General features: G+C 34.4%; 1 protein-coding gene across 1 annotated transcript; it reads left to right on the top strand.

Annotated features, from left to right (window-relative positions):
• Positions 1 to 22,288: 22,288 nt before the first annotated feature.
• Positions 22,289 to 23,861, top strand: LOC118053912 (uncharacterized). The gene is made up of 2 exons (XM_035065310.2): positions 22,289 to 22,664; positions 22,766 to 23,861. Exons 1-2 carry the CDS (start codon positions 22,457 to 22,459, stop codon positions 23,050 to 23,052), a joined length of 495 nt encoding a protein of 164 aa, XP_034921201.1. The 5' UTR covers positions 22,289 to 22,456; the 3' UTR covers positions 23,053 to 23,861.
• The last annotated feature ends 1,620 nt before the right edge of the window (positions 23,862 to 25,481 follow it).

Here is a 25,481-nt window from a genome sequence, read left to right as displayed (position 1 = left end):
AGTCATCTTATCGTAGATTTTTAACACCTTTGTATAAACCATTTCATTATGAGTTTTTAACGTAATGCCTTTCTACATGCTGTTCTATTATAGATTCATAACACAACACCTTCATATAGATCATTTTATGATGGATCTCACCTCTAGGATTTCGGATTATGATGTGGATGAAAATAACATGTTAGTTTCTAGATATTTTTTTCTCAAGAAAAACCTACTTATTTTCTTTTATACAATCTTGTCATGTTTTGTACCTTCTTCCAGCCATGGTTGTTATACAAAACATAGCAGAGCAAAGAACCATCAATTATTATGCTCTGATACTGATTATAGATAGATATGAGCAAAGGGAAAGGGATTTTTTATAGCCATGGCTGATTGATCCAAGCTGATTTCTAAGAGACCGATCATCTCCTCCTTCAAACAACCATGACAATGGCACCACCTATTAACCAAAGCCGAAGTCACCGCCAACATCAACACCCACTTCTTGCTGTGGTATCTCTTTGATACGTGCCTTTCGTCAACAGTCATTTATTTATTTTTACCTACGTAATCAGCTGATTTCCAATCCAGCTGTATTTGATTAAAAATGAGGTGATTCCCTAACCATATATATATAAAAAACTTTGTCCAAAGTTTCCAAGGCAAAGAAGTTGAATAAGATCTGTTGATTCTGTCTCAGCTGCACAAAACAGTCATGATGTTTGCTCCTCCAATGAAAGAGGGTGTCGGTTGAGCATAAAGTCTTTTGTACATGGATGATTTTGTACAACTAACCATTAAAACTTGTTTTTTTGACAGTGCGCCACTGCTACTCCATTCCAAATGTTTTAAGTAGATGAGCGAGCTTCTTGAAAAATCAACTTGTTAATCAGAGAACTACAAGACTTTACTGTAAATTTTCCATTCCTATCAATATTCTAGATTTTAACATCTTTCCCCTGTGCAAGTTGAACACCATTCAACTGTCGGTGTAGAGAACTAATCTGCTCCCACTCCGAAGCCCTCATATTCCTTCGTCAAATTAGGTTACAAGTCTAGGCACCATGTGTCAATTATTATTCCATATCAGAAATATTTGCAGTCGGTTTAGTGGATAACTTGAAATGGCCTTGCTACTAGAGTATCATCAGCATATTGCAAATGGGTGATAAAATCTCCATTAATTCCTCAATTGGATGCCTCTAAACATACCACTAGTTGATTGATACTTACTGAAACAACACTGATAGACCCTTCACTGCTATGTTGAATTAGAACGGAGACAATGGGTCGCCCTGACAAATACCATGACCGCCACAGAACTCTCAGGTTGGAGAACCATCGACAAGAACTGAAGCTGTGAACTAGAAAGACACTCATAAATAAGTCTTCTCCATTTATTACCAAATCCCATATATCCCATCACTTCATGAAGGTCCTCCTACAAGACTGTATCAAAAGTTCTGTGAAAATCTACTTTGAACATCATACCCGTTTCTCCACTAGTCTCTAGGTCATAAACAACTTCATTGGCTATCATAAACCCATTAATAATCTGAGAGACATGCTCAACATCGTTTGATTGAACGTTGACACAGCTTCTTATTGTTTAAAGAAACCCTCAACTTCAATTGGTATTTTTTTACGGAAAAAAAACTTGAGATGACATCCAGTTTTTTACTAAGATTTTGAATAATTGTCCTGAATTCAAGTTGATCATATTTCGCTTCTTTCTTAAAGAAAGACAATCAAACAATTCTCAATCATACTCCTTGCAGATCAGATATCAATTTTATCCTTATATTTTTTATTTAATTAAGAGCTTCCATCTATTGTAAGGCTTTCCATTGCTACATCCTTCTCGCATCTACAATGTACTTTTTCCCATTTTTCTTTGTAAGAAATGAAATCATTTGCAAGAACCTAACCTTTTTTTAATTAAATAATCATAGCAGAAGTTGCAATTAAGAGATCAAAATATATAGTCTGGAGATAAAATTGACATGATAAACAGTTTGGGTGCAACATCAACACTATTCAAATAGTATGGGGGTATATTTTGATGTATGTCAAAAAAACAAAATAGATATCTAAAAGTTTTTGATTTATTTATTTAACTGTTGAATCAATCTGTTATAGAGATAAAGATGCTAAAAAATATGGTTATAAAATAGAGGAATTTGATGAAAAATCGTTTTTCACAAGGGACCACCACTGTAATAAAATTAAAAAAAAAAAAACGAAGGACACCCAATAAACCCGCTAACCCTAACATAATCTATCCATTATGAATTCGGAAACAGAGTTTTCTACGCACAGAAGCTATATATTCTTTAGCCTGCTTAACATTTGTAATATCATTCGCTCCCAGCATCAATCTTAACCTACCTGCAAGTTTACTGTAAGTATTCTTCTCTACTTCTCTATCTCTTCTTGTTAGGTTTCTCAATAACTATTCACATGCTATGATTCCCATGTCAAGTTCTACAAACTAACCATTGAGATTCATGCATGCCACTATACAACATATTCTTCAGATCTTAAGATCTGTCGACAAACATGAAACTATTTGATAAAAACATATGATTAGGAGCTTAATTTGGTACGTATTGGAAGGGTTACATTGACTAAGGCTACACGTTAAGGCTTAGGAAGTAGGGTCGAATTAATCTTGACGGGACATGTGGGAAAATATTGTTGCTTCAAAGTAGTTTTATACAAGAAATCATATCTTACCCTATTCTTGGATAAAAACATGTTGGCCTATTCTTGGATGAATAGATATGTTGTGTAATAAATGGAAGCTTTGAATATTATTTCAAAACAGAACTTGAAGAGTATTTGAAAAGAAATCTTTTATATGATCTTGAAATGATTAAATTTATCATTGCAGTGATTGCTGGGATAGAATATAAACATGAAGAACTCACAGACTGTGCCTACGATGAGGGCCGAGAAAGGAAAAAGATTTCAAGACTTGGTGGAAGAAGAAGAAGAATACGTGGGGCTTGCTTTCCCTCCTTTCGATGAACAAGATTTCATGGCTGCTGAAGCGTCCTACTTTGACTTGTCTGAAGACTTGTTTTTCAGCAGTGTCCACGATGATCGTAAAAGTAAGCCATACATGTCCAGCTAGCTTCCTGGTGTGCTTGATATTTTATAATGGTTTTTGTTTCAACTAATTTGATTTGACTCGTTTTAACCAGGTGCGGCAAGAGTTGAAGGATCTTCAGGAAACCCCAGTGCAGTACAGATCAAGCAGAAAAGGCACGGTAAAGGCAAGGACATGAAGGTTTTAGAGGAGTTCTACAGGCACAAGAACATTAATGCTTGTAAAGATACAAATACCGAAACAAAAGCTAAAATCATCGAGTCTGAGAAGACATCGACAAAAGCTGCAATCGGTGATGGAGTACTCTCCCAAGAGGAGAAGATTAATTTGGCCAAAAGGAAATTTCACGAAAGATACGAGCAAGTTGCGAAGGGTTGGTGACTTTTAAATTTCTCACGTCTTTATTCTCGTTTCCTTACATGCAATGCACCTTGTTTTTGTCCTGTAAGATCTCATCAATATATATTATTCTCATGTTTTTGCTTTCCTTGCGATCGCAGAGAAAAAGAGGAAGCAGATTCAAGTTCTTAGCATATCAGAATTGCCTCAAGTTCCTCGAGAGAAATGCAAACCTGTTACGTATCGCGGTGGTTTTACACCCAAGTTCAAGAGTCTTGCTGGTTGCCGCTAGCCTGCTACAAGTCGCAGCAAGAAGCAAACAACAGCAAAGACAAATCGACTCATGAAATGGAAGGGTGTCGTCGCCTGATCAATCAAGAAAAGATGCAACTATTTCAGATTTCTTGATTTCTTGTAAAGGGATTCAGAGTAATTTCTTCATTATTAGGATTTCGATTTTCCCATACGATTATTTTTTTATGTTCGTTTGTTTAATATTGCACGATATTGTACCTTTCTCATTTTATCAATAAAAAATCAGCAGTATTTTCTTCGCATGGTATTAGAGGTAGGTTTTCTTCCTATTAAAAAAATAATGCAACGAAAATAATGTTCTAGATCGAAGAAAAAATAAAATTTTTTAAACTAAACAAGAAAAGAAAATAAAATAAAGAAACGCTCTTGCATCAATTTTCTATTTCTTTTTTACTTATTAAGAAGCATAAATATCCCCAAAACCCAAATTATTGATTATTAGAGGCACTTCAGTGATAGTTTTAAGAAAACGGTTCATTAAAACATCAAAATAGTATGGGTATAAAATTGACATGATAATTAATTTGGGTGCAAAGTTAATACCATTCAAATAGTATAGGGGTATATTTTGATGTTTCCAAAAAAGAAAATAATAATAATAAAAAAACCTATCTATCTAAATATTTTTGGAATTTTTTTATTTATTAAATTAATCTATTATAGGCATAAAAACAATAAGAAAATAGATATATAGAGATAAAGAAACTAATGTTATAGACAAAACTCAAAATCAAGGTATGGCTATTTGATTATAGCTTATTTGGTATTATAATAATAATTGTTTTTTAAAGTATTTTTTTATTTGTAGATATATTAAAATAATATTTTTTTTTATATGAGTACATTAAAACGGTTTGAAAAATATAAAAAATTTATTTTGAAGCAAATAAAAAAATTACTTTTTTAATAGATACTTTTAAAACGTATAGGCATCAGCTCTAAGTAAGAAGTGTTTTCTAAATATTCAAGTTCTTTCTACAAAAGCTATCCTTATACCCTACTTAATTACTACTTAGTATGCTTGCCCACCTTTCGATGAAGAAGATTTCATGGCTGCTAAAGCTTCCTATTCCGACTTGTCTGAAGAAGCGTTTTTCAGTAGAATCAGCAATGATCAGAAAAGTAAGTCATACCTGTCTAGCTACCTACCTGGTGTGCTTGATCTGATCATATTTGATGATGGTTTTTGTTTCAAATAATTTGATTTGATTCGTTTTAATCAGGTTCAGAAATACCAGTTGAAGGATCTTCGGGAAACCTCAATGCAGTACAGATCAAGCAGAAAAGGCATGGTAACGGCAAGGACATGAAGGTTTTAGAGGAGGTCTGCAGGTACAAGGACATTAATGCTTGTAAAGATACAAAGATAGAAACAAAAGCTAAAATCATCGAGTCTGAGAAGACATCGACAAAAGCTGCAATCGGTGATGGAGTCTCCCAAGATGAGAAGATTAATTTGGCACAAAAGAAAATTTCACGAAAGATTCGAGCAAATTGCGAAGGGTTGGTGACTTTTAAATTTCTCACATCTTTATTTTCGTGGAATGTGTTGAATAGACCATGGGAATTCCATAAGCTCATCATCACTGCCTCCAGATTTTCTTATGCTGTGGGATATCGGTAATTGTATGGCAGATGCTCTTGCAAAAGAAGGTCTTAACAGAATTGGTTCTGACATCTCATATTTTCCAGGTTGATTGAATGTTGTTATGATCATCGTGGGAACTTTGTGGCTCTGGCTTCTTTTATGCAGGGGCTGGAGTTTTAAAACCATTAAAAGTCTATGGGATACAGAGTTCATGGCTCAACGAAGTCATGAACTTGGGGATTAGATAAACCTCTATCTGTACTCAATGACTTCAATCTCTGGTTTTGTTTTATTTTGACTGCCAAATCTTGGCCCTGTGGTATCTTCTGTCGCCCGTCTGGGTTGCTCTGTGCCACCTTCTTAGGCCTTATTCTTCTGCATATATACAAAAAAAAAAAAAAAAAAACAAGGTGATTGATTCTTGGAAGGAATCATGGCGAATCTTGTCATGTAAGCTGGTCATTTCACAGAGTCCTGTGAGTAACAGAAGAGGCATGTTTTAGGCAAGAATCAAATAAGGGAAGGCGTCTGATGAGCAATGCCTTCCCCTTAAGCAGCTGGTCCTGTCAGAATATTTCCAGACAGACCCAAGGTTCTGACAGATGAAAGCCTCCCCAGACATGAAAAATTGTTGTCATTTAAGTTTATAGCAAGGACCTCGATCCGGTTCTCTCAACTTTGATGACGAGACTTCCCAACTTACAACAACATACACCATCCATTTATCGGTACAAAGTCTACAACACGTACATCGACATTTTGAAATATGAGAATAGAAGATACACGAAACCTTGATTCTCAGAGCAACCAACTAAACTATTCTAAAAAATAAGTCGACACTCTTCCATTCTTTGAAAGGCAGAAACAAGGATGCATCGAGATACAAATCCCGGCCCTAATGTCAAATCCTTTGCAAATTTGACGCGGACGAGTGTGAAAGATAATGGATTTATTACAAGTCAAAACCTTCAAGAATTAATAACATTATAAATATGAAAAGACTCTCAAAATACTTAATTTTATTTCTTTATATCTTTATTTGCCAAAACACAACCTTTTATTTATATATATATATATATATATATATATATATAAAACTAGAAAAGCATTATAATAAAGAATATGAGAATAAAAATAGAAAGAAATAAAATTAACTAAGGAAAATATTTGTTTTTTTTTTTTTTTTATAAAAACTCTTGCATCAATCTCTCTAATTAGAAGAAACTTGCCCTCGAGTTTAGTCTTTCGTTAGATATTGTTCTCCATCAATAATATCTTTTTGTATGCGAGTCACCTTATCGTAGATCTTTAACACCTTTATATGAACCATCTCATTATGAGTTTTCAACGCAATGCCTTTCTGTAGGCTGTTCTATTGTAGAATCATAACACAACACCTTTGTAGAGGTCATTTAATCATGGATCTCACCTTTAGGATTTCAAATGATGATGTGGATGGAAATAACAAATTGGTTTCTGAATGTTTTTTTCTCGAGGGAAACCTCTTCATTCTCTTTTATACAATCTTGTCATGTTTTGTAACTTCTTCTAGCCATGATTGCTATATAAAACACAGCAGAGCAAATAACCATCAAGGATTATTATGCTTTGATATCAATTGATATAGATATGAGCAAAAGGAAAGGGATTTTTTCTAGCCATGGTTGATTGATCCAAGCTGATCTCTAAGAGACTAATCATCTCTTCCTTCAAACAACCATGAGAACGGCACCCACCTATTAACCAAAGCCGAAGTCACCACCAACATCAACACCCACTTCTTGATGTGGTATCTCTTTGATATGTGCCTTTCGTCAACAATCATTGAATTTTTTTTTTTATCTCGGAGAGTTGGAATTATTCGAGGAGCCTTTGACTCGGTCAATTTAATTGTTTTTTTTTCTTTTCCCAACAACACTCATTTACCAAAGCCAACAAAGCCAACAACCAATTACTAGTCATTGTTGGGAAAACTAGGAACAAATAACCGGACACCAATCTACCCGGATCAATACAGCGGAATACAAGTTCCATTTCTTTTCCCTCTTTGTGCAGTAAAAAAATAATCAAACAAGGACCAAATATAATGCAAATAATCACACAAATCAACACCAAGATTTTTACGTGGAAAACCCGATGCGGGAAAAACCACGGGACCGTAGTCCACCTTAAAACTTCCACTATTAACAAATAATGGGTTCACAAATGTTCTTCCTTAAATTTAACTAAGGGATACAACATATATATCATCAAGAATAACTTATTCTCGGGTTACAACAAGATTAAAGGAGAATTATTTGAGAAAAACTCACAATACTGACATCCCTGTTTTCTGTCAAAACAGCAAGCTTCCACACAACCAATCTTCGATCCAATCATCTAGAATGAAGAGTAACGTGTCAAGAAGCTTCTGTCAAAATCTTAGCCCGATCCAATGGTGAATGAGCTGGGAATCGAAGGAAGAACACAAGTTGCTCTGTTGCCTCTTCTTCCTTTCTTTCTCCCTTTTTCTCTTCTCCTCTCTTATATTTCTCTCATCTGCCGAACCATCTTTTTAATTAAGAGAGGCAGCCAACCACCTCTCCTTTTAATTAATGTGGTGGTCCCCCCATCACATGGTGGGGGACCACACACAACAAATCTCCCCCTCATGCACCATGTGAGGAATTCGCCATACTGGCAATCAACATGTAAGGTTCAATTTAGGAGGCTTTGACAAGCCTGCTTCCCTTCTGCAAAACTCAAACTTCTTTCTCGGTAGAGGTTTGGTCATCATGTCTGACATGTTGTCATCAGTATGGATCTTCTCAATAATAAATGACTTCATCTCCATAGCATCTCGAATCCATTGATATCTAACCTCAATGTGCTTTGATCGAGAGTGAAAAGTAGGATGCTTACTGAGATGGATTGCACTTTGACTATCACAGTGCAACACAAAGCTCTCTTGAACTAGGCCAAGTTCATGTAAGAACTTTTTCATCCTTAAGAACTCTTTGCCCCCTTCAGTAAGAGCAATATATTCAGCTAAGGTTGTTAAAATCGTGATTTTAACACGGCACGGAAAGCCGTTCACAAACTCGGATCGTAAAAACGGATCGTAAAATCGTAAGGAATTTTAAAATACATTAAAAAAAATTTATGCTTTAAATAAAAATTCATACATAACAATTCGTCCAATTAATTCAGTCCTATAATACTGAAATAACATTAAATTCAGTCAAATTCAATAATTTTCAGTCCAATTTTCACCCCATTAATTCAGTCTTATAATACTGAAATAACATTAAATTCAGTCCAATTCAACATTTTTCAGTCTAATTTTCACCCCATTAATATTCAACATTTTTTCAGTCCAATTTTCACCCCAATTCAATCAATTCAGACTAATTTTCACCCCAATTCAATCAATTCAGTCCAATTTTCACCCCAATTCAATCAATTCAGTCTAATTTGGTATGTAGAAGAATTCTGGAATCAATTCCTTGACATCAGACGTGTTTCCTTTCCCTGCTGCACTTAACCAAGTATCTCGAATACTGTTGAAAAGACGATCAGCATGATCGAACTGACCACCCTGCAGCTTTTGATTCTCTACACTGAATGGTGGAAGGCGTAGAAGGTAGAAGAGAACAATTCCAGCACTAGAATAGTGAGAGCCATAATGAAATTTTGGAACCTCTAGATCATCCCAGGTCTCGTATCTGAATAAAAAACCGAAAGGTAAATGACAGAATAAATGGAAAGCAGTAAAAATAATCAGTGCTATACACATGAGGACTGACCTTTTCCTAAATTCCTCTTCTCCCTCTCGCGGCTACTGGTGAAGATGATGATGATGAGCTGAACGGCTGCCGGTGAAGAGGCCCGACCGCCCGATGTCGCCTGCTGTTGTTGAAGATGGGAAATAAAGGAGAACGTTGCCGGTGTGCCGCTTTAATGAAGACTGCAGAGGAAGCCCGAAGCCGTGAGCTGTTGAGGAGATCGTTGTCGACTCGTCGCGTTTAAAATCACGATAACCAGAAAAGGAAGCCGCGACCGTGAGCACTGAGGAAAGAGAAGGAGTGAAGACTGGAGTCATCGGATCGTTGTCGTCGCCCGATAGGGATTTGTTCTGTTGGAATTGGAAAGATGGGAAAGTAACAATTGCAATTCAATTGTGATCTGTGAAAATGCTGCAGAGTGAAGAGTGAAGAGTCACGTGAGTCCGTGACTGTGCAGGATTATCTAATAGGCATCTGACAGCTGTCCAGGAGGGGGGATTTTGTTCCAGGGCCTCATTTTATCAAAATCGCAAAATCGGTCCTGAAATCGCGATTTTACGCGATTTCATCCAATTTTTGCGATTTCACTCGATTTCAACCCGATTTTACCCATTTTTGATTTTTTCAAGCGATTCAACCCGTAATACATGTTTTGACTTGTAAAATCGTACAATTTTACGAGTCAAAACGCGATTTTAACAACCTTGTATTCAGCTTTTGTAGTGGATAATGCAACACATTTTTTCAACCTTGATTGCCATGAGACTGCTCCCTCTGCAAACTTCATCAAGTATCCTGATGTGGATTTTCTAGAATCAACATCACCAGCCATATCTGCATCCGTGTATCCATCTAACACAGGTTTATTATTAGCAAAACACAAGCTGAAACTAGAAGTACCTTTAAGATACCTGAGTATCCATTTCACTACTGACCAGTGTTCTTTACTAGGATTGGAGAGGAACCGACTAACCACACCAACTGCATGAGCTATATCCGGCCTTGAGCAAACCATGGCATACATCAAGCTACCAACTACGGATGCATAAGGAACCTTTTTCATCTCATCTATTTCTTCATCACTTGAAGGACACTGCTTAGAACTTAGTTTAAAGTGGCTTACAAGTGGAGAACAAACAGGTTTGGAGTTGCTCATGTTGAATCTCTCAAGTACCTTTTGAACATATCTCTCTTTAGATAGCCAAAGTTTCTCTTTCTTCCTGTCACGTGTGATATTCATGCCAAGAATCTGTTTTACCGGTCCTAAGTCTTTCATTGCAAAAGACTTGCTTAACTCTTCCTTCAAAATCTGAATCTTCTTAGCATCATGGCCAACAATCAACATATCATTCACATACAACAGGAGAATAATAAAGTTTCCATCTAGAAACCTTTTCATAAATACACAATGATCAGAAGTGGTCCTGTCATAACCATGATCCACCATGAAAGAATCAAACTTCTTGTACCATTGTGTTGGAGCTTGCTTTAAACCATATAGGCTTTTTTTCAACTTGGAAACTAACTGGTCTTTACCTTTTGCTTCAAACCCTTCAGGTTGTTCCATGTAGATCTCCTCATCTAAATCACCATGGAGAAAGGCAGCTTTCACATCAAGTTGTTCAACTTTAAGATTCAAATTAGCAGCTAAACCAAGCACAACTCGGATTGAAGACATCTTGACCACTGGTGAAAAGATTTCTTCAAAATCAATACCCTTCTTCTGACCGAAACCTTTCACAACCAATCTTGCCTTGTACCTTGGATGTGAGCAATGTTCATCAATTTTCAACCTGAACACCCATTTGTTCTTGAGTGCTCTCTTACCTTTAGGAAGCTTCACTAACTCAAAAGTATGGTTTTCATGCAAGGATTTCATCTCTTCTTGCATTGCTTTCAACCACTCACTTTTCTTCTCATATGACATAGCTTCATCAAAGCATTCTGACTCTCCCCCATTAGTAACCAACACATACTCATAAGGAGAGTATTTGGTGGAAGGTTGGCGAGGTCTAGTTGACCTCCTCAATTGTGGCTCATCTGGAGCTTCCTGCATAACCTGTTCAGGAATAACATCAATATCATCATTAGCTGATTCAGGATCACCAACTAATGGTTCATTAAGAAAACCACCATTATCATCATTTTGCAAATCTCCCCCGTGATTAGCAAGCATCAAAGGTAACCGTGGAGTAGGTATTGGATTTGAATTAGATGGAATAAAAGTAGTAGACTATGTTTTCTCCTTCTGTTCAAAGTTTTCAATGGTTTGATCTTCAAAGAAGATAACATCCCTGTTTCTCACAATTTTCTTCTCCTTTGGATCCCATAACCTATAGCCAAACTCATCATCTTCAGGGCCCAAGAAAATAATATCATTTTAATCTTTTTAAAAACATAATAATATCTTTTTGTTTAGTAAGAACCATCAAATGTATAATATTTTATGATTAAAAAAAACAAATCAACATCTACTAAATCAAATATTTTTTTTTCTTGACCACCTCCCATGATTTCTTTGCATATAAACTATAATTTGTTAATGAGAAAATCATCAATGATATCATTGCTTCCACCATTATTGTCATAATTTATATCATAATGAACACCATAATCATCATCAAAATAAAAATCATAAATTATTGTAGAATATCAATCTATATCTACCTCCTCAACAAGATCACAAAATGCCACACTCTTTTCAATCTTGCATATTATTTTCATGTCTGAGTTTGATGGAGAAAGGGTATATAGGATGTGATGAAACCTGTAAATTGCCTATGATATCCAAAGCATCATGATGAGAGCACATCAATTGCTTTTATCTTTATGTTAGTCATAGGCCTGAACTGTCTAAGAAAAAAAAAAAAATTGACAAATCTTCAATTGCATTTTGTAGTTGATTTTTTGAAATATTTTGTCTTTGAAGAATCTGAGTTTTGAGTAAATTTGAAACGTACGGAGTAGTCTTTCATATTCACCTACATCTTCTCCCATTCATAAATCTTGGGCTTGCCATGTCTCTTGCGAGATTGCTTCAACTGCACCTGAATCATGAGTCTTTGAACTTAACAATTACGGGGCAAAACCTCCTAGTCCATAAACTATCCTCCTCCATCATGAACATGCCCTCCTTTCTGAATTTTAACCATGATGATTCAATAACAAGACATATGAATGTTTTATAATTTTAAAAAATCCACCATAGCCTTAATTTTACCAACAAAAACTTTTCTATTTAAAATTGAGCATAATTTTGCAAAGAAATACCCACTTCTTTGTTGAGAAGAGATGGAAAACATGCTCAATATCATTTGATTGAATAGTTGACCCAGCTCTTTATTGTTTAAAGAAACCCTCCACTTCAATTGGTATTTTTTTACGAAAAGCAAACATGAGATAACATGCATCCAGTTTGTCACTAAGATTTTGAATAGCTGTCTAGAATTCAAGTTGATTATGTTTCGCTCCTTCCTCAAAAAAAAACAATCAAACAATTCTCAATGATGGTCCTTGCGGATCGGATATCAATTTTATCCTCATATTCTTTATTTAATTAAGAGCTTCCATCTATTGTAAGGCTTTCCATTGCTACATCCTTCTCGCATCTAAATTGTACTTTTTCTCTTTTTTCTTTGTAAGAAATGAAAACATTTGCAAGAACCTAACCTTTTTTAATTAAATAATCATAGCAGAAGTTGCAATTAAGAGATCAAAATATATAGTCTGGAGATAAAATTGACATGATAAACAGTTTGGGTGCAACATTAACACTATTCAAATAATATGGGGGTATATTTTGATGTATGCCAAAAAAACAAAATAGATATCTAAAAGTTTTTGATTTATTTATTTAACTGCTAAATCAATCTGTTATAGAGATAAAGATGCTAAAAAATATGGTTATAAAATAGAGGAATTTGATGAAAAAATCGTTTTTCACAAGGGACCACCACTGTAATAAAAAAAAAAAAAACGAAGGACTCCCAAACCCGCTAACCCTAACATAATCTATCCAATATGAATTCGGAAACAGAGTTTTCTTCGCACAGAAGCTATATATTCTTTAGCCTGCTTAACATTTGTAATATCATTCGCTCCCTGCATCAATCTTAACCTACCTGCAAGTTTACTGTAAGTATTCTTCTCTACTTCTCTATCTCTTCTTGTTAGGTTTCTCAATAACTATTCACATGCTATGATTCCCATGTCAAGTTCTACAAACTAACCATTGAGATTCATGCATGCCACTATACAACATATTCTTCAGATCTTAAGATCTGTCGACAAACATGAAACTATTTGATAAAAACATATGATTAGGAGCTTAATTTGGTACGTATATATTGGAAGGGCTACATTGACTAAGGTTACACGTTAAGGCTTAGGAAGTAGGGTCGAATTAATCTTGACGGGACATGTGCGAAAATATTGTTGCTTCACAGTAGTTTTATACAAGAAATCAAGTTGCGAAGGGTTGGTGACTTTAAAATCTCTCACATCTTTATTCTAGTTTCCTTACATGCAATGCACCTTGTTTTTGTACTGTAAGATCTCAAACTATATTATTCTCATGTTTTTGCTTTCCTTGCGATCGCAGAGAAAAAGAGGAAGCAGATTCAAGTTCTTAGCATATCAGAATTGCCTAAAGTTCCTCGAGAGAAATGCAAACCGGTTACGTATCGCGGTGGTTTTACACCCAAGTTCAAGAGTTTTTCTGGTTGCCACTAGCCTGCTACAAGTCGCAGCAAGAAGCAAACAACAGCAAAGACAAATCGACTCATGAAATGGAAGGGTGTCGTCGCCTGATCAATCAAGAAAAGATGCAACTATTTCAGATTTCTTGATTTCTTGTAAAGGGATTCAGAGTAATTTCTTCATTATTAGGATTTCGATTTTCCCATACGATTATTTTTTTATGTTCGTTTGTTTAATATTGCACGATATTGTACCTTTCTCATTTTATCAATAAAAAATCAGCAGTATTTTCTTCGCATGGTATTAGAGGTAGGTTTTCTTCCTATTAAAAAAATAATGCAACGAAAATAATGTTCTAGATCGAAGAAAAAATAAAATTTTTTAAACTAAACAAGAAAAGAAAATAAAATAAAGAAACGCTCTTGCATCAATTTTCTATTTCTTTTTTACTTATTAAGAAGCATAAATATCCCCAAAACCCAAATTATTGATTATTAGAGGCACTTCAGTGATAGTTTTAAGAAAACGGTTCATTAAAACATCAAAATAGTATGGGTATAAAATTGACATGATAATCAATTTGGGTGCAAAGTTAATACCATTCAAATAGTATAGGGGTATATTTTGATGTTTCCAAAAAAAGAAAATAATAATAATAAAAAAACCTATCTATCTAAATATTTTTGGAATTTTTTTATTTATTAAATTAATCTATTATAGGCATAAAAACAATAAGAAAATAGATATATAGAGATAAAGAAACTAATGTTATAGACAAAACTCAAAATCAAGGTATGGCTATTTGATTATAGCTTATTTGGTATTATAATAATAATTGTTTTTTAAAGTATTTTTTTTATTTGTAGATATATTAAAATAATATTTTTTTATATGAGTACATTAAAACGGTTTGAAAAATATAAAAAATTTATTTTGAAGCAAATAAAAAAATTACTTTTTTAATAGATACTTTGGAAAACGTATAGGCATCAGCTCTAAGTAAGAAGTGTTTTCTAAATATTCAAGTTCTTTCTACAAAAGCTATCCTTATACCCTACTTAATTACTACTTAGTATACTTACTTTTCCTTTTATTATCATTCGCTGCTTCCTAGATTAATTTTTATCCACCTCCAGATTTATTGCAAGTATTCTTCTCTATCCACCAATCCCTATTTTTGGATTAGTGGATATGTTGTTCATATGGAAGCTTTGATTTATTTCCAAAACAGAACTTACAAGAGTATTTGAAAAGAGATCTTATGTATGATCTGACATGATTACTTTTCTCAGTGCAGCAATTGTTGGGATAATGTATAAACATGAAGAATTCACAGACTGTGTCTCCATTAATAGGGGCTGAGAAAAGAGAACATTGTCAAGACTTTATAGAGGAGGAGGAGGAAGAAGAAGAAGATGTGTGGCTTGCTTGCCCACCTTTCGATGAAGAAGATTTCATGGCTGCTAAAGCTTCCTATTCCGACTTGTCTGAAGAAGTGTTTTTCAGTAGAATCAGCAATGATCAGAAAAGTAAGTCATACCTGTCTAGCTACCTACCTGGTGTGCTTGATCTGATCATATTTGATGATGGTTTTTGTTTCAAATAATTTGATTTGATTCGTTTTAATCAGGTGCAGAAATACCAGTTGAAGGATCTTCGGGAAACCTCAATGCAGTACAGATCAAGCAGAAAAGGCATGGTAACGGCAAGGACATGAAGGTTTTAGAGGAGGTCTGCAGGTACAAGGACATTAATGCTTTTAAAGATACAAAGATAGAAACAAAAGCTAAAATCATGGAGTCTAAGAAGACATCGACAAAAGCTGCAATCGGTGATGGAGTAGTCTCCCAAGATGAGAAGATTAATTTGGCCAAAAGGAAATTTCACGAAAGATACGAGCAAATTGCGAAGGGTTGGTGACTATTAAATTTCTCACATCTTTATTTTAGTGGAATGTGTTGAATAGGCCATGGGAATTCCACAAGTTCTTCATCACTGCCTCTAGATTTTCTTATGCTGTGGGATCGGTAAAGTGCTCTCATGTCTTGACGGAGGGTAATTGTATGGCAGATGCTCTTGCAAAAGAAGGTCTTAACAGAATTGGTGGCTTCGTTCTGACATCTCATATTTTCCAGGTTGATTGAATGTTGTTATGATCATCATGGGAACTTTGCGTCGGATAAGATAAAGCTCTATCTGTACTCAATGACTGCAATCTCTGGTTTTGTTTTATATTGACTGCCAAATCTTGGCTCTGTGGTATCTTCTTAGGCCTTATTCTTTTGCTTATATATATAAAAAAAACAAAAACAAGGCGATTGATTCTTGGGAGGAATCATGGTGAATCTTGTCATCTAAGCATTGAGGATTGAGATACAAATCCCGTCATTTCAAATCCTTTGCAAATTTGAGGCGGATGAGAGTGAAAGAAAAAGGATTTATTATATGTAAAAACCCTCAAAAATTAATAACATTATAAAATATAAAAAGACTGTCAAAATACTTATTTTTATTTCTTCACATCTCCATTTGTCAAAAAACACAACCTTTTATATATATATATATATATATAAACTAGAAAAGCATCATAATAAAGAATATGAGAATAAAAAATAAGAAGAAATAAAATTAACTAAGAAAATTATTTGTTTTTCTAAAAAAGTTTTTGTATCAATCTCTCTAGTTAGAAGAAACTTGTCCTCGAGTTTAGTCTTCAATTAAAAATTGTTTTTCATCAAGAATATCTTTTTATGTGGAGTCATCTTATCGTAGATTTTTAACACCTTTGTATGAACCATTTTATTATGAGTTTTTAACGTAATGCCTTTTTAAATGTTGTTCTATTATAGATTCATAACACAACACCTTCATAGAGATCATTTTATGATGGATCTCACCTCTAGGATTTCGGATGATGATGTGGATGAAAATAACATGTTAGTTTCTAGATATTTTTTTCTCAAGAAAAACCTACTTATTTTCTTTTATACAATCTTGTCATGTTTTGTACCTTCTTCTAGCCATGGTTGTTATACAAAACATAGCAGAGCAAAGAACCATCAATTATTATGCTCTGATACTGATTATAGATAGATATGAGCAAAGGGAAAGGGATCTTTTCTAGCCATGGTTGATTGATCCAAGCTGATCTCTAAGAGACCGATCATCTCCTCCTTCAAACAACCATGACAACGGCACCACCTATTAACCAAAGCCGAAGTCACCGCCAACATCAACACCCACTTCTTGCTGTGGTATCTCTTTGATACGTGCCTTTCGTCAACAGTCATTTATTTATTTTTACCCACGTAATCAGCTGATTTCCAATCCAGCTGTATTTGATTAAAAATGAGGTGATTCCCTAACCATATATATATAAAAAACTTTGTCCAAAGTTTCCGAGGCAAAGAAGTTGAATAAGATCTGTTGATTCTGTCTCAGCTGCACAAAACAGTCATGATGTTTGCTCCTCCAATGAAAGAGGGTGTCGGTTGAGCATAAAGTCTTTTGTACATGGATGATTTTGTACAACTAACCATTAAAACTTGTTTTTTTGACAGTGCTCCACTGCTACTCCATTCCAAATGTTTTAAGTAGATGAGCGAGATTCTTGAAAAATCAACTTGTTAATCAGAGAACTACAAGACTTTACTGTAAATTTTCCATTCCTATCAATATTCCAGATTTTAACATCTTTCCCCTGTGCAAGTTGAACACCATTCAACTGTCGTTGTAGAGAATTAATCTGCTCCCACTCAGAAGCCCTCACATTCCTTCGTCAAATTAGGTTACAAGTCTAGGCACCATGTGTCAATTATTCTTCCATATCAGAAATATTTGCATTCGGTTTAGTGGATAACTTGAAATGGCCTTGCTACTAGAGTATCATCAGCATATTGCAAATGGGTGATAAAATCTCCATTAATTCCTCAATTGGATGCCTCTAAACATACCACTAGTTGATTGATACTTACTGAAACAACACTGATAGACCCTTCACTGCTATGTTGAATGAGAACGGAGACAATGGGTCGCCCTGACAAATACCATGACCGCCACAGAACTCTCAGGTTGGAGAACCATCGACAAGAACTGAAGCTGTGAACTAGAAAGACACTCATAAATAAGTCTTCTCCATTTATTACCAAATCCCATATATCCCATCACTTCATGAAGGTCCTCCTACAAGATTGTATCAAAAGCTCTGTGAAAATCTACTTTGAACATCATACCCGTTTCCCTACTACTCTCTAGGTCATAAACAACTTCATTGGCTATCATAAACCCATTAATAATGTGTCTACCTGCTATGATCAATGCCGTTTGACTATCACTAATAAGGTCTCGGATGACATGCTTCATCCTATTGGAGAGTACCTTTGACACTATTTTGTATATCCCATGAAACACGCTAATCGGTCTATGTATAGACGGAGAGTCCTTGAGATACCTTATATAGTCCTTGGAATCAAGGTTACATAGGCAAGGTTTACACCCTTTGGAAGCCTCTCTGTTCTGAGAAATTGAGCCACTAAATCCATCACATCATGACAGATCAAGCTCCAAGCCTTCTAGTAGAATTTGCAATTGAAACCCTCTGGTCCTGGAGATTTTGTAACATCACGGTCACATACCGCTTCTCTTACTTCTCCCATTGATAATTCCCGTTCTAGCCATTTTGAAATATACCTTATACATGAACTTGGCATCATTAAATTTCTCATTGCAGTAATTACTGGGATAACGTATAAACATGAAGAACTCACTGAGGGTGTCTACAATGGAGGCTGAGAAAAGAAAAAATTTTCAAGACTTGGTGGAAGAATTTTTTCAATGCTTGCCCACCTTTCGATGAAGAAGATTGTTGGGGGTTTCGACGTTCTGATCATTGCTTATTCAAGGCTTAGCATGCTGGCACACAATGATGTAGAATCGACAATGATCATAAAAGTAAGTCATACCTGTCTAGCTAGCTACCTGGTTGCTTGATCTGATCATATTTGATAATGGTTTTTGTTTCAACTAATTTGATTAGATTCGTTTAATCAGGTTCAGAAGATCAGTTGAAGGATCTTCAGGAAGCCTCAATGCAGTACAGATCAAGCAGAAACGACATGTTAATTATGGCAAGGACATGAAGGCTTTAGAGGAGGTGTAGAGGCACAGGGACAATGCTTCCAAAGATACAAAGACAGAAACAAAGGCTAAAATAATCGAGTCCAACCAGACACTAACAAAAAGCTGCTGTAGTTGATGGAGTCTTCCTTGATAAGAAGATTAATTTGGAAAAAAGGAAATTTCTTGAAAGATATGAGCAAATTGCGAAGGGTTAGTGTCTTCTGAATTTCTCACATCTGTATCTCATTTTCCATAAAGCGCCTTGTTTTCTTTACTGTAAGATCTCAATATATATCATTCTCATGCTTTTGTTTTCCTTGCGACAACAGAGAAAAAGAGGAAACAGATTCAAGTCCTTGGCATATCATAATTTCCTATAGTTCCTCAACAGAAATGCAGACCTGTGAAGCATCGCAGCGGCTTTGCACCCAATTTCAAGAGTTTTGCAGGTTGCCATATGAAGCAAACGACGGTAACCCTGAGGGGACTACTTTGGATTTGCTTGGTAATGGTAACGAGTTTTTGAGTTGTTTTATAGTTACTAAAGATTTATATGGTCGTTAACTTCAGTATTTATAAAATTAATTAAGATACTCACAAGCTGACCCTAACATATCCACGTTAATAATAACAATAATAAAAAAAAAAAACAAAGGTGAAATATAAGGGGTTGGGCCTAAATGGAAAAGATTAATACATGCATGTATCTCTACTACTCAGTTATCCATTCTTGTTAATGGATCTCCTACATGAAGAGTTCTAGATCACCCGTGTTATTTTTTAAGATGATCCGTTATCTCCATTTTTGTTTATTGTTGTAGAAGGTTTAGCAGTCTTGTTCCACCATGCATCTGCAATATGCAAGGATGTCCCTTGGGGTGCTGCTACAAGTCCTAGTAATTATATTAGGCGCTATGAAAAAAACTAAAGTCTTTAACACGGCATTGCTGTAGACCATTTGAGTAACTGTTTAGAACAAGGAAGGCCTCAAGTACTTTATTCAAGTTGTTAAATCTTGAACACGGAATTCCTGGCTTTAATCTATAGTAGCTGCTGTCAAAATCATCTCATTTCAATCTTTTTTAAAATACAATAATATCTTTTTCTTTAGTAATAACCATCAAATGTATAATATTTTATGATTAAAAAAAACAAATCAGCATCTACTAAATCAAATATATTTTTTTCTTGAACACCTCCCATGATTTCTTTGCATATAAACTATAATTTGTTAATGAGAAAATCATCAATGATATCATTGCTTCCACCATTATTGTCATAATTTATATCATAATTAACACCATAATCATCATCAAAATAAAAATCATAAATTATTGTAGAATATCAATCTATATCTACCTCCTCAACAAGATCACAAAATGCCACACTCTTTTCAATCTTGCATATTATTTTCATGTCTGAGTTTGATGGAGAAAGGGTATATAGGATGTGCTGAAACCTGTAAATTGCCTATTAGATCCAAAGCATCATGATGAGAGCACATCGATTGCTTTTATCTTTATGTTAGTCATAGGCCTGAACTGTCTAAGAAAAATAAAATAAAATTGACAAATATTCAATTGCATTTTGTAGTTGATTTTTTGAAAGATTTTTTCTTTGAAGAATTTGAGTTTTGAGTAAATTTGAAACGTACGGAGTAGTCTTTCATATTCCCCTACATCTTCTCCCATTCATAAATCTTGGGCTTGCTATGTCTCTTGCGAGATTGCTTCAACTGCACCTGAATCATGAGTCTTTGAACTTAACAATTACGGGGCAAAACCTCCTCGTCCATAAACTATCCTCCTCCATCATGAACATGCCCTCCTTTCTGAATTTTAACCATGATGATTCAATAACAAGACATATGAATGTTTTATAATTTTAAAAAATCCACCATAGCCTTAATTTTACCAACAAAAACTTTTCTATATAAAATTGAGCATAATTTTGCAAAGAAATACCCACTTCTTTGTTGAGAAGAGATGGAAAACATGCTCAATATCATTTGATTGAATAGTTGACCCAGCTCTTTATTGTTTAAAGAAACCCTTAACTTCAATTGGTATTTTTTCACGAAAAGCAAACGTGAGATAATATCCAGTTTTTTACTAAGATTTTGAGTAAGTACTATCCTGAATTCAAGTTGATTGTATTTTGCTTCTTTTTCAAAGAAAAGACGATCAAACAATTCTCAATCATGGTCCTTGCAGATCATCAGATATCATATTCTTTATTTAATTAAGAGCTTCCATCTATTGTAAGGCTTTCCATTGTTGCATCCTTATCGCATCTAAATTGTACTTTTTCTCGTTTTTCTTTGTAAGAAATGAAATCATTTGCAAGAACCTAACCTAGATTTCTTGATTTCTTGTAAGGGGATTCAGAGTTATTTCTTCATTATTAGGATTTCGATTTTCCCATACGATTAATTTTTTATGTTCGTTTGTTTAATATTGCACGATATTGTACCTTTCTCATTTTATCAATAAAAAATCAGCAGTATTTTCTTCGCATGGTATTAGAGGTAGGTTTTCTTCCTATTAAAAAAATAATGCAACGAAAATAAAGTTCTAGATTGAAGAAAAAATAAAAAATTTTAAACTAAACAAGAAAAGAAAATAAAATAAAGAAACGCTCTTGCATCAATTTGCTATTTTTTTTTACTTATTAAGAAGCATAAATGTCCCCAAAACCCAAATTATTGATTATTAGAGGCACTTCAGTGATAGTTTTAAGAAAACGTACGGTTCATTAAGACATCAAAATAGTATGGGTATAAAATTGACATGATAATCAATTTGGGTGCAAAGTTAATGCCATTCAAATAGTATGGGGGTATATTTTGATGTTTCCAAAAAAGAAAATAATAATAATAAAAAAACCTAGCTATCTAAATATTTTTGGAATTTCTTTATTTATTAAATTAATCTATTATAGGCATAAAAACAATAAGAAAATAGAGATATAGAGATAAAGACAATAATAATATAGACAAAACTCAAAATCAAGCTATGGGTATTTGATTATAGCTTATTTGGTATTATAATAATGATTGTTTTTTAAAGTATTTTTTTTTATTTGTAGATGTATTAAAATAATTTTTTTTATATGAGTATATCAAAATGATTTGAAAAATATAAAAAAATTATTTTGAAACAAATAAAAAAAATATTTTTTTAATAGATACTTTTAAAACGCATAGGCATAAGCTCTAAGAAGTGTTTTCTAAATATTCAAGTTCTTTCTGCAAAAGCTATCCTTATACCCTACTTAATTACTACTTAGTATACTTACTTTGCCTTTTATTATCATTCGCTGCTTCCTAGATTAATTTTTATCCACCTCCAGATTTATTGCAAGTATTCTTCTCTATCCACCAATCCCAATTTTTGGATTAGTGGATATGTTGTTCATATTGGAAGCTTTGATTTATTTCCAAAACAGAACTTACAAGAGTATTTGAAAAGAGATCTTATGTATGATCTGACATGATTACTTTTCTCTGTGCAGCAATTGTTGGGATAATATATAAACATGAAGAATTCACAGACTGTGTCTCCATTAATAGGGGCTGAGAAAAGAGAATATTGTCAAGACTTTATAGAAGAGGAGGAGGAAGAAGAAGAAGATGTGTGGCTTGCTTGCCCACCTTTCGATGAAGAAGATTTCATGGCTGCTAAAGCTTCCTATTCCGACTTGTCTGAAGAAGTGTTTTTCAGTAGAATCAGCAATGATCAGAAAAGTAAGTCATACCTGTCTAGCTACCTACCTGGTGTGCTTGATCTGATCATATTTGATGATGGTTTTTGTTTCAAATAATTTGATTTGATTCGTTTTAATCAGGTTCAGAAATACCAGTTGAAGGATCTTCGGGAAACCTCAATGCAGTACAGATCAAGCAGAAAAGGCATGGTAACGGCAAGGACATGAAGGTTTTAGAGGAGGTCTGCAGGTACAAGGACATTAATGCTTGTAAAGATACAAAGATAGAAACAAAAGCTAAAATCATCGAGTCTGAGAAGACATCAACAAAAGCTGCAATCGGTGATGGAGTCTCCCAAGATGAGAAGATTAATTTGGCCAAAAGGAAATTTCACGAAAGATACGAGCAAATTGCGAAGGGTTGGTGACTTTTAAATTTCTCACATCTTTATTTTCGTGGACTGTGTTGAATAGACCATGGGAATTCCACAAGTTCTTCATCACTGCCTCCAGATTTTCTTATGCTGTGGGATCGGTAAAGTGCTCTCATGTCTTGACGGAGGGTAATTGTATGGCAGATGCTCTTGCAAAAGAAGGTCTTAACAGAATTGGTGGCTTCGTTCTGACGTCTCATATTTTCCAGGTTGATTGAATGTTGTTATGATCATCATGGGAACTTTGTGGCTCCGACTTCTTTTATGCAGGGGCTGGATTTTGATACCATTAAAATTCTGCGAGTTTGTGGCTTGGTTCTGACATCTCATAATTTCCAGGTTGATTGAATGCTGTTATGATCATCATGGGAACTTTGTGGCTCTGGCTTCTTTTATGCAGGGGCTGGAGTTTTAAAACCATTAAAAGTCTATGGGATACAAAGTTCATGGCTTAACGAAGTCATGAACTTGGGGATAAGAGAAACCTCTATCTGTACTCAATGACTTCAATCTCTGGTTTTGTTTTATTTTGACTGCCAAATCTTGTCCCGTCTGGGTTGCTCTGTGCCTTCTTAGGCATTATTCTTCTGTTTTTTTTTTTTTAAAAAAAACAAGGTGGTTGATTCTCGGAAGGAATCATGGTGAATCTTGTCATCTAAGCTGGTAATTTTACGGAGCCCTGTGAGAAACAGAAGAGGCATGTTTTAGGCAAGAATCAAATAAGGGAAGGCGTCTGATGAGCAATGCCTTCCCCTTAAGCAGCTGGTCCTGTCAGAATATTTCCAGACAGACCCAAGGTTCTGACAGATGAAAGCCTCCCCAGACATGAAAAATTGTTGTCATTTAAGTTTATAGCAAGGACCTCGATCCGGTTCTCTCAACTTTGACGATGAGACTTCCCAACTTACAACAACATACACCATCCATTTATCGGTACAAAGTCTACAACACGTACATCGGACATTTTGAAATATGAGAATAGAAGATACACGAAACCTTGATTCTCAGAGCAACCAACTAAACTATTCTAAAAAATAAGTCGACACTCTTCCATTCTTTGAAAGGCAGAAACAAGGATGCATTGAGATACAAATCCCCTAATGTCAAATCCTTTGCAAATTTGACGCGGACGAGAGTGAAAGATAAGGAATTTATTACAAGTTAAAACCGTAAAAAACTAATAAACATTATAAATATGAAAGGACTCTCAAAATACTTAATTTTATTCTTTATATCTTTATTTACCCAAAACACAACCTTTTATATATATATATATATATATATATATATATATATATATATATATATATAAAACTAGAAAAGCATTATAATAAAGAATAAGAGAATAAAAATAGAAAGAAATAAAATTAACTAAGGAAAATATTTGTTTTTTTTTAAAAAAACTCTTGCATCAATCTCTCTAGCTAGAAGAAACTTGCTCTCGAGTTTAGTCTTCCGTTAGTTATTGTTCTCCATCGAGAATATCTTTTTGTATGCGAGTCACCTTATCGTAGATCTTTAACACCTTTATATGAACCATCTCATTATGAGTTTTTAACGCAATGCCTTTCTGTAGGCTGTTCTATTGTAGAATCATAACACAATACCTTTGTAGAGGTCATTTAATCATGGACCTTACCTTTAGGATTTCAAATGATGATGCGGATGGAAATAACACATTGGTTTCTGAATGTTTTTTTCTCGAGGGAAACCTCCTCATTCTCTTTTATACAATCTTGTCAGGTTTTGTAACTTCTTCTAGCCATGATTGCTATATAAAACATAGCAGAGCAAATAACCATCAAGGATTATTATGCTTTGATATCAATTGATATAGATATGAGCAAAGGGAAAGGGATTTTTTCTAGCCATGGTTAATTGATCCAAGCTGATCTCTAAAAGACCAATCATCTCTTCCTTCAAACAACCATGACAATGGCACCCACCTATTAACCAAAGCCGAAGTCACCACCAACATCAACACCCACTTCTTGTTGTGGTATCTCTTTGATATGTGCCTTTCATCAACAATCATTGATTTTATTTGTTTTTTTTTATCTCGGAGAGTTGGAATTATTCGAGGAGCCTTTAACTCGGTCAATTTAATTGTCTTTTTTTTTTCTTTTTTTTTCCTGACAACACTCATTTAACAAAGCCAACAACCAAGTACTAGTCATTGTTGGGAAAACTAGGAACAAATAACCGGACACCAATCTATCCGGATCAATACATCGGAATACAAGTTCCAATTCTTTTCCCTTTTTGTGCAGTAAAAAAATAAATCAAACAAGGACCAAATATAATGCAAATAATCACACAAATCAACACCAAGACTTTTATGTGGAAAACCCGATGCGGGAAAAACCACGGGACCGCAATCCACCTAAAAACTTCCACTATTAACAAATAATGGGTTCACAAAT

The sequence above is a fragment of the Populus alba genome, chromosome 1 (assembly GCF_005239225.2).
Source record: "Populus alba chromosome 1, ASM523922v2, whole genome shotgun sequence".
NCBI classification, from domain to species: domain Eukaryota; kingdom Viridiplantae; phylum Streptophyta; class Magnoliopsida; order Malpighiales; family Salicaceae; genus Populus; species Populus alba.
This window is presented reverse-complemented; position numbering and strand designations above follow the sequence as displayed.

Excerpts from the sequence above, each read along its gene's own strand:
- LOC118053912 (XM_035065310.2), top strand. The coding sequence starts at position 22,457 with ATGAAGAATTCACAGACTGTGTCTCCATTAATAGGGGCTGAGAAAAGA. Across the intron at positions 22,665-22,765 it reads AATCAGCAATGATCAGAAAA|GTTCAGAAATACCAGTTGAA; the intron begins GTAAGTCATACC and ends CGTTTTAATCAG.